The sequence below is a fragment of the Cottoperca gobio genome, chromosome 19 (assembly GCF_900634415.1).
Source record: "Cottoperca gobio chromosome 19, fCotGob3.1, whole genome shotgun sequence".
Lineage (NCBI taxonomy): Eukaryota > Metazoa > Chordata > Actinopteri > Perciformes > Bovichtidae > Cottoperca > Cottoperca gobio.
Genome location: NC_041373.1, coordinates 9,208,380 through 9,218,846, shown reverse-complemented (window position 1 = coordinate 9,218,846; position 10,467 = coordinate 9,208,380). Strand labels below are relative to the sequence as shown.

At 38.8% G+C, this 10,467-nt stretch overlaps 1 protein-coding gene across 1 annotated transcript; it reads left to right on the top strand.

Moving 5' to 3' along the window:
- The first annotated feature begins 1,591 nt into the window (after positions 1 to 1,591).
- Positions 1,592 to 10,233, top strand: LOC115024935 (5-hydroxytryptamine receptor 3A-like). The gene is made up of 10 exons (XM_029456833.1): positions 1,592 to 1,631; positions 2,578 to 2,738; positions 2,816 to 2,860; positions 2,977 to 3,086; positions 4,068 to 4,237; positions 4,321 to 4,481; positions 5,143 to 5,353; positions 5,448 to 5,612; positions 7,056 to 7,141; positions 10,015 to 10,233. The coding sequence occupies exons 1-10, from the start codon at positions 1,592 to 1,594 to the stop codon at positions 10,231 to 10,233; spliced, it is 1,368 nt and encodes a 455-aa protein (XP_029312693.1).
- The last annotated feature ends 234 nt before the right edge of the window (positions 10,234 to 10,467 follow it).

Below are 10,467 nucleotides of genomic sequence, written 5' to 3'. Positions count from 1 at the left end.
TGTCACTGAAGTCATTGACAGTGTATGTTTTGTGCCTCTTGACGTGCTTGTGCTTGGACGATTGTTCTTGCTGGCGAACATCGCTTATTCCGCCGTGTGCAAAGCTAACATCTGAATGGCACACGTTACAAAAAGCACAAGTTTGCCCGACTCTGCTTTTATTAAATAAGGGAACTGCGTCTCCATCTATCTCCCGTTCACTGAGACTCTCATCCATATGTTTTTGTCTTCTTCTTCTTCTGTGTTATTGTTCCTGTTTTCTTCTTCTGTGTGTTTAACGTTATAACGTTTTTCAGCTAAAGTTAAACATAATACTGCCACCTGCTCTACCGGAGGCCATAATTACGGGAAAATATTTTAACGGGAGAAAAACGGGATAGAAGTAAAAATGCGGGATAATCCCGGGAAAAACGGGAGGGTTGACAGGTATGGGACAGACACATGACTCCAAATGATGCTAGTGTTGCTCTGTGTCTGCCGGATTGTAAATACACAATGATTAACTTACATGTTAACTTTATAAGGTGATACTATGCATGTGTTGTGTTTACATTGTCTTGCGCTGCCCCAGAGTGGACAAAAATATCAATGAATACAGCTGTAAACATGACAATACCCATTAACCATAAGTTGGATACTGGAGACACTCAGATTTGTTTCCCTTTTCCCAGAAGGTGCGGCATTTTTCAGTTCTCGGCTATAAGTAGGTTTGCTTACAATATACAAATATCAATACATTTTGTACTCTTTTGAGAACCACTTGTTTACTCAATTGACAGAAATGTAATCAATTATTTTCATAAACAGTTAATGGTTTTAGTCCTTAATCAAAACATTGGCTAAACATCGACTGGGATTTGAATTTCTTTGTTAATCAAACAAATAGAGTTATAATTAATGACACTGAAAATATTCATTAGTTGATCATAACTTCAGTGTAAGCACAGAAGTCCATTAAAATACAAAACAACTTTTTCAGAAATAAAACTGCATCAGCGAAGTCACTTATTGTCCAAAAAGAGACGTTTAACATGAATAATAAAGCAGCTTTAATGGCTGCCCGCGGTGAGTGGGTTTAAATGGCGTCAGTGTTCATAATGTCATTACCACGTCCTTTTGGTTATCAAGTTCCACTCTAATTGAATTTTACTTTCTCAGATGACGTTGGCTGCTCTGCACGTGTTACAGTAAACATCTGCTTTGTAACTGTGGACACGATCCTTTAGTCAACAGTGTCAAACAGCTTTCTGTAAATTCACAATATGTCTCCTTTCAGATGGATGAATCCTGTCCACCTGCCTTTCCCTTGTTTTTTATTATTTGTTACCTTCAATATCACCTGCCTCGTGAGTCAAACCAAGGCCCCCCCTCCTCTGTTAACCAATTACACATCAATCCCTGCTCTCCACTGTGGGTGCGGTTTTTCATTTCAGGCAGAGGTCAGTCGCTCACAGCCCTGCCCTCATCCACTCAAACCAAAGGCTCTGGCCTTACAGGAGCAACACACACACACACACACACATACACACACACACGCGCACACACACACACACACACACACACACTCACACTCACTCACAGGGCTGCAGATATGATACATGTTGCTTTTCTCCTCCTGATCGTCTTCACAGGTAAGACTTTGTGCGGTATTTTCATGTTTGAGGTGTGTTTGTGTGTTTGAACTAGCACTGTTTGTATCTGATTTATAAACTGTGATGATGTGGAGCCTGCATGTGTTGTCAGAGCTATTTCACAAGATATTTGTAACTGCAAACCTTGAACTAAAAAAGGTCAAACTTTAGTCAAACTCAAAGCCATGACTGCTTTGTTCTGCGCGCTTCACGCTTCATTTAAAGAAGGGAAATATATTTAAACAGATTACTTTAAATGGACCTGAAATCCAGAAGCCCTCCTCTTATCACGGCATCTACATTTCAAAAATGTAAACAGAAAATTACTAATTGCTTTCTCAGCCAGCTAAGAATATAACAGAAGGAATGTTTTTATATTATGCAACAAAAGAAATCAAGAAATGTTAAGCTTCAAATATCTTTAGAATCTATTGGGCTTTCTTATAGGCTCAACAAGGGAGTAAAAAATAAATCAACAACAATAAACTGCAGAATGACCTACAGTAGGTTAGACAGAAGACTATGTAACCATTAATCATTTAATCTATATAAATGTGGAAAATAACTAAATAATGCTATCAGTCAAATTCATCTTTGTTTATTGTGTGTTTTGTCTCTATTTTGGCAAATGAATTACACTCAAAATACGAGTGTAGGTAGCTGGAGAGAGCATCTGTAACCATAACTTTACAAAAGAGTAAATGTATTATCATCCATTATTATTGATACACTGTTATCGTATGTGTATTATTAACAGGATATAAATATATATATATTTTTTAAATATCACGGTTATTATCAATATCGGTGTATTTCCCCCAATCCAGACATCGACTATAAATTAAATTAAATATATAGAAAATAATACAAACCAAAAGCAAAGCAAACTAAGAGACATATATTTTTGTTTTAAGACAAAACTCCTCTGATAACTGTTGTAATATAGACGGGTCGTCCTCTAAGAAAGTGTGCAGTTACCAGGATGTCGTGGACTACCTGAACCTGACCACAGATAATGGTGCGTATAAACTCACCCGGCCCGTTCTGGACTACAACCACCTCACCGTGGTGAAGCTGGACATCCTCCTCTATGCCATCCTGGCTGTGGTAGGTGTACGATTCATCTGCCGAACGTTGCCGTGCATTTGATCTGTTCTGACGGACGTGTGTGTGTTTATTCCCAGATTGAGAAAACACAAACTTTTATTCCTTTCGTATGGGCAACAGTGGTGAGTTTTGATTAATCAAATGAAAAATGTCTCTTCTCGTCATCGGTGACCCCTCAGCTAACACTCTGGTTTCTGGTCTCTTATCTTTCTGTTTATTCACCTTTGATTTACTGCAGATGTGGAACAATGAACGCATCAAATGGGACCCCACTCAGTTTTGTGGAATCACTCATATTTCAGTTCCTACAGAAATGCTCTGGAAACCAGACCTCTTCATCTATGAGATGTGAGCCTGCAGCACACACAGATTCAAAGTGTAGCTGATGAAAAGAGAAAAGAAAGAACAAAGTTAAGAGTTAGATGAGAAAGTTTATCCACTCTCATACTAGAGTGTGGTATCAATCTTCTCATGTAACTCTCGGCAAGAAAGCAAACAAGCGCATTTTCCAAAATGTCTGTCAAAGTATTCCTTTAAAGCAGGGGTATCAAACTCATTTTAGTTCAGGGGCCACATGCAGCACAATTTTATCTCAAGTGGGCCGGACCAGTAAAATCACATCATAATAACCTGTAAATAACTCCAAATGTTCCCTTTGTTTTAGTGTAAAAAACTACATTCTGAAAATGTTCAAATTTGATCTTTTTACAAAACATTATGAACAACCTGAAATTTCCTAAGAAAAAAATGTGCAATTTCAACAATATTAAGCATCAGTTTATCATTTACACATATGTGTTACAACTTACAGATCACAGTGTGTCTACAAAGGCACAACACATTTTGTCACGGGTATCTGGAACAGTTTGACACCCCTGCTTTAAAAGGTATCATAGAAACGGCCAAGGCTCATCTAAAAAAAAAAAAACAGAAATTAAAGAGAGCTTAAAGGGAACTGAATTGGAGGAGGAAACTAAATCAAGTAGCTTAAATTACTAGAGCAAATGTAAAACAGATAATGGGAAATATAAATAATTGTAATAAATGCAGTGTATTAAATTAAAAGGAAATAAAAGGTTTCATAGAGAAAGGGGGGTATTTCTTTCTAGCTGTTAGAGTAATTGAATACCTTGATATCTGCTAATGCTACACACCTACCTGTGTTTGTTTAGAAGGAAAAGGACACCGCTGTGTGGTCACTTTAATTAAAGTACACACAACTGTTTTTATACTATTATTAAGAGCAATAACAAGCTTGATTGACGTGCATTGTTTAAATGTTCTACAAACATGAACCATGAAAAGATTTAGTGTGTGTTTGTGTCTCAGGATACAGAAGGACGACTCCCCTCTGAATCCGTACATGCTCGTGTCGTACGAAGGGGAGGTCTCCTCTGAACAGGACATAAGGGTGGTCAGCACCTGCAGGATGGACGTCCACAAGTTCCCCTTCGACACTCAGAGATGCAACATCACCATTGGATCTGCGGTACACACTGGTGAGGGAGGAGAGTGTGTGTCTGGGCTGAAGTCTGTAGTGTTTTTACTTCCTGTCACTCAAACTTCCTCCCTCTCTCCTCAGTTAATGAGATGCGTCTCTCTCCTTTCTCCAACTCGTCTCGAGCCACCCAGTTTACCCGAGAGGTGATAAAGTCTCAGGGAGAGTGGGAGTTCCTCCAACTGTGCGTCACCAGCAACAACTTCACCTACGGGAATAGACAATGGGAACAGCTCATCTACACTGTACGTTTATATATATATATATATAACGTAACAATGAAATGCAGTTTAGCATTTAACCAGAAGAGCATTTTTACAGAATTTCTGATCTGAAGTTTGTGATCTGGAATAATGTTTTTCACATTTCACGTTCAAGTTACGTTAGGAAGGTAGTGAGGATCCAAGTGCAGTGAGAGCACGAGCCTGACGTTTATTTTCTTTGCATAAACAAAAAAGCACTACAACAAATAAGGCTTTCAATCTAAGTACCTTGGAGACGTCAATCTACGACACAGAAAAACAGAACTAAGATATGCTTTTCTCTGGTACTCACATGTGAAAAGGGATTCAAGATTACTAAGATTATTAAGATTATTAAGAAAACACTATATACACATACACACACACACATATAATGTGTATATATATAATTATATATATATATATATATATATATATATATGTATATACATACTTATATATATAATAACATGTTTTTGTCCACCACTCAAGGATTAATATGCTAATTATGACAATTTAAAACAAATGTCTAATAGGATAAAATAATGAAGGGATGCCATTTTGGATAGACATGGATGTAAACTGCAACTTGACTAGTTCTAAAATATAATCCTGACACCTGGAGTAATTTTCTAACTCCTGACCTTTGAACCTATTTTTCTAGTTCACCATGAAGAGGAGGCCTCTCCTCCATGTCATCAACTTCCTGTTGCCCATCCTGTTCTTCCTGACTCTGGACATCGCCTCCTTCTTCATCGCTGACCATCGAGGAGAGAAGCTGGGCTTCAAAGTCACCGTGCTGCTGGCCATCTCCGTCCTGCTGCTCATCCTCAATGACATCCTGCCCTCCATGTCCAACAAGACTCCACTCATAGGTACTGACTCACAAGTGCACAAGTGTATTGTTCACTGGATTATGATTCATACAGTCGGGAGCACCACTTTTTATTGCCTGTTTCCTCCTCTCAGCAACCTACTGCATTGTGATTTTTGCTCTGATGCTGCTCAGCCTGCTGGAGACGATCTTGGTTACGTATCTTATGGAGAAAGACTCTGCTTCCTCCGAGAAACTCAGGCTGAGGGACGAGTTGGAGGACAAACAGGAGAAAGTCAAAATTAATAACTGTAACACAGGTGAGACCCAGATCACAGACCGATTGGATGCTCCATGAATGAAATGTTTGGAGGAATTTCTAGTAATGATTCTAGTTCAAATCTATAAACCTAATTTTATTAATCAACTATTTCCAGTTTATGAATCCAAATCTGATGAATGGGCCTGGTTTTCAACATTTAAACACTTTTTTTCATAAAACTGCAATAAAATAGAACAACACTAAAGGCCCTGTCACACATATCCAAATACGTCCAACTTTTCATCGGATCGGATTGGAAAAGTGAACGTATACTGATACGCATGTCTAACCTATTGATAGCGCAACACTTACTAATACAAAATGTATCAGACGAATGCCCAACAAATGCATAACGTATACAAAAATATGGCGTGTACAAAATATCGGCAACACGCTGGTTTACGTTGATATAAGGTAAGGTATAAGTAGTATTCGTTAAGAGCTCACTGTGTTACGCTGGGGTGCGTTGTTGAACGCTGATGTTTTGAGCATGTTCAAAATTACCGGACGTACCCGACGTGTGCTTCATAAGATATGCAGACGTTACACATAAGTTACGTTAGACAAACGTGAATACGGAATACGTACGTGAATACTTACCTACGTAAATATAGTACGTAAATAACTACGTGAATACCTACGTGACTACGTTAGAGGTACGTTAGATATAGGCTACGTCGGCTGACGGTGAACCCTACAGCCAACTTATTGATAACGAGTGGATAACCTATTCCTACCCTATGTTAAGCTTATGCCTGACAACGGAGTAACTTATTAAACGTGTTTCTACAGTACAGCTAGCGTTCAGCTAGTGTTTTGGGAGCTTATTGGGTTTGAATATAGTACATAGGGTCCCTATGAGTAGCTCATCCTCACTTCTTCACAGCACGTCTTGATGAATACATCAACCCATCATCAGAGAGCATGGAGGATGCTGAGAGGCTGAGACAAGAGTACATTCTAGCCGTTCTCCAGCATCAGCATGACGTGAACCAAATGGCACTTTTCCAGCTCCGTTGGCCAGACGCTCTGATACGTTTTAAATAAGTAAGTGATAAGCTATCAATAGGTTAGACATATGTATAATAATTTGTTATGTATACGTCAGCTACAACACCGCTGTGGAAAAGTGGGACGCATTTGGACTATTTCATATACGCGGGCGTATGTTTCTGCCATACGGAACTGTGTGACAGGGCCGTGTCTGGCGTGTTCGGCGTATCGTCTGCGTCCTTCGAACGATCACAACTCACCCTTAATTTATATCAACGTATTGCCGATATTTCGTATACGCCAGCATACGTTTCTGCCATACGGATATGTGTGACAGGGCCTTTAGATTCAAAACTATGTTTTCAGTGCTTTTTATGTGCAGAATAATTGTGAATCATATTTCCTGTGCAGACACTCTTGTTGTGACCAACCTGCTGTGTTTTTTCAGTAGAGAAAAGACGAACCTGCTGTTCATGCATCTGCAAAGCGTCTGACGGTGAGAAACAACATGAATTGCTGCCAGTGGCTGAAGAGGTACAGCATTATACGTTCAGATAAAGCATTACTAATGCAAAACAGGTGATAGACATAATAACAAACATAATCGTGAAGTTTCTCCTGTATTCATGCAGGACATTTATATCATTGCACACAAAAATATATTGTCTCAAAAAGGTAAAATTCTGGGATCTTGAGTTATTAAAAGTATGTTTTTTTCAACATCTCAATATGTTTTAAAGTAGGAGCAACCACTCTTTCTGTGATTCCTCTTCCTTTAGTTGTAATTGTATTGTAGTTGTAGTGTTTTTGTAGTGTATTATATGCAGTGTTATAGCACTGCAACACTGCCCTCCATTCTGTTACGTTTCATTTTGTATTCAAACTATTATTTGAATAAACTCTTTATTTCTCTTAAACTAATAGTACGCTTTATAGAGATGATGCTGGAATATTAATTATATTAAACCAACAAAAGCCAATAACTGGGTTTCCATCCACCTGTTTGTATGCGCATTTTCAATTTGTGCTGACTGAGGTGGAAAAGTTGGTGCATTGATGTAAAGAAAAGGCACTGAGGTGCAATGAAAACAAACTTATGAATCATGATGTGCATGAATCTTCTGACTTAAACATCAGATCAGTGTGGAGCGATAAGGTGAATGATACATAAAACAAAGATAAAAGTCATATTTCCATCATGTTTCCACATGGTTTTCCATCATTAGACTCTTTTAATTACAATATTTCGTTATGTCCTTTTCTTCTGCAATGGTTTAGAATAGACCTATTGTTTATCTGAATGAACCATCTCCTAATAATCCTAATATTTGACAGTAGTGGGTGGAGAAGTGCATTCATTCACATTTTCTTTTGCCACATTTTCTTTTGCCAGTTTTCTTCTACATATACATACATACTGTATATACATACACACACATATATATACATATACATGTACATATCCGTAGTCTTGCTGGGAGACTTCAACGCACACGTGGGAAACGATGGAGACACCTGGAGAGGCGTGATTGGGAGGAAGGGCCTCCCTGATCTAAACCCGAACGGTCGTTTGTTGTTGGACTTCTGTGCTAGTCATGGAATGGCCATAACAAACACCATGTTCGAACATAAGGATGCTCATAAGTGCACGTGGTACCAGAGCACCCTAGGCCAAAGGTCAATGATCGATTTTGTAATCGTATCATCTGATCTGAGGCCGCATGTTTTGGACACTCGGGTGAAGAGAGGGGCGGAGCTGTCGACTGATCACCATCTGGTGGTGAGTTGGATCAAGGGGTGGGGGAAGACTCTGGACAGACCTGGTAAACCCAAACGGGTAGTGCGGGTGAACTGGGAACGTCTGGAGGAAGCCCCTGTCCTGGGGATCTTTAACTCACACCTCCTGGAGATCTTTAACTCACACCTCCGGCGGAGCTTTTCAGCCATCCCTGTGGAGGTTGGGGGCATTGAACCTGAGTGGGCGATGTTCAAAACCTCTATTGCTGAAGCTGCGGTGATGAGCTGTGGTCTCAAGGTCTTAGGTGCCTCAAGAGGCGGTAACCCTCGAACACCGTGGTGGACCCCGGTGGTCAGGGAAGCTGTCCGACTGAAGAAGGAGTCCTTCCGGGTTATGTTATCTGAGAGGACTCCGGAAACAGTTGCAGGGTATCGAAGGACTAGAAGGGCGGCAGCTGCAGGGGTTGATGAGATCCATCCAGAAATGCTGAAGGCTTTGGGTGTTGAGGGGCTGTCTTGGTTGACACGCCTCGTCAACATTGCGTGGAAGTCTGGGACAGTGCCTAGGGGTTGGCAGACCGGGGTGGTGGTTCCCCTATTTAAAAAGGGGGACCAGAGAGCGTGTGCCAACTACAGGGGTATCACACTTCTCAGCCTCCCTGGTAAAGTCTACTCCAAGGTACTGGAAAGGAGGGTTCGGCCGGTAGTCGAACCTCTGATTGAAGAGGAACAATGCGGATTCCGTCCTGGTCGTGGAACAACGGACCAACTCTTTACTCTTGCAAGGATCCTGGAGGGGGCCTGGGAGTACGCCCATCCGGTCTACATGTGTTTTGTGGATCTGGAGAAGGCGTATGACCGGGTCCCCCGGGTGATACTGTGGGAGGTGCTGCGGGAGTATGGGGTGAGGGGGTCACTTTTGAGGGCCATCCAATCCCTGTACGCCCAAAGTGAGAGTTGTGTCCGGATACTCGCAGTATGCATATATATACATATACATATATACAATATATATACATATACATATATATACATATATATATACATATACATATATATACATATACATATACATATACATATATATACATATATATACATATACATATATATACATAATATACATATATATACATATATATACATATATATACATATATTAACATATATATATATATATATATATATATATATATAATATATATATATATATATATATATATATATACATACATATATATATATATATATGTATATATATGTATATATATGTATATATATGTATGTATATATATATATATATATATGTATAGATATGTTATATATATATACATATATATACATATATATATATATATATATATAATATACATATATATACATATATATACATATATACATATATACATATATATATACATATATATATATATATATATATATATATACATATATATATATATATATATATATACATATACATATACATATACATATATATATATATACATATACATATGTATACACATAACTTGGCCTGTAAAGAAGTAAACATTCTGCATGACAACATGCACGAGACAACTTTGTCCACCTGGCTTGTGATCCATCATCAGTCTCAGCCGGAGAATAAACCCACTCTAACGTGACTCTGTGACTCCTGGTGTGTGCAGGTTAACAACAGCATTCAGTCACGAGAGTCTCGTGTATTACTGCTGATCCTGGAGGAGCTGAAGGAGCTGCAGAAAACTCTGAATCTACAGCTCAGCTGCAGACACGAAGTGGGGAAGTTCGGACACTGGGCCACAAGAATCAACAGAGCTTTTTTCATTTTCTACATCACCACTGTGTCTCTGTTTCTATGTCTCATCTTCATCGAGTGGAATAGTTAAATTAATACCTCGTAATACCTTAGGTTTCTGTATTGTAACTTTATGTTAACACGTGTTGTGTTGTGCTTATAAAAGCACACATTCTGTATTTACAGTATCTCGTTGCAAATCTATTTTATGTGGTTTAAATTAGAGCTCTTTTCAGTTGAAAGTGAAATTGCATGATCCTGTAGACGTATGTTGCAGAGATTCATACTGTCGAAGAAAGCTTTTTGTTTTGCAATAAAGAAAACT

Bases quoted from the DNA above. Each gene is read 5' to 3' on its own strand.
- LOC115024935 (XM_029456833.1), top strand. From the start codon at position 1,592: ATGATACATGTTGCTTTTCTCCTCCTGATCGTCTTCACAG. The intron at 1,632-2,577 runs GTAAGACTTTGT...GTTGTAATATAG, and splicing joins CCTCCTGATCGTCTTCACAG to ACGGGTCGTCCTCTAAGAAA. The intron at 3,087-4,067 runs GTGAGCCTGCAG...TTTGTGTCTCAG, and splicing joins GACCTCTTCATCTATGAGAT to GATACAGAAGGACGACTCCC.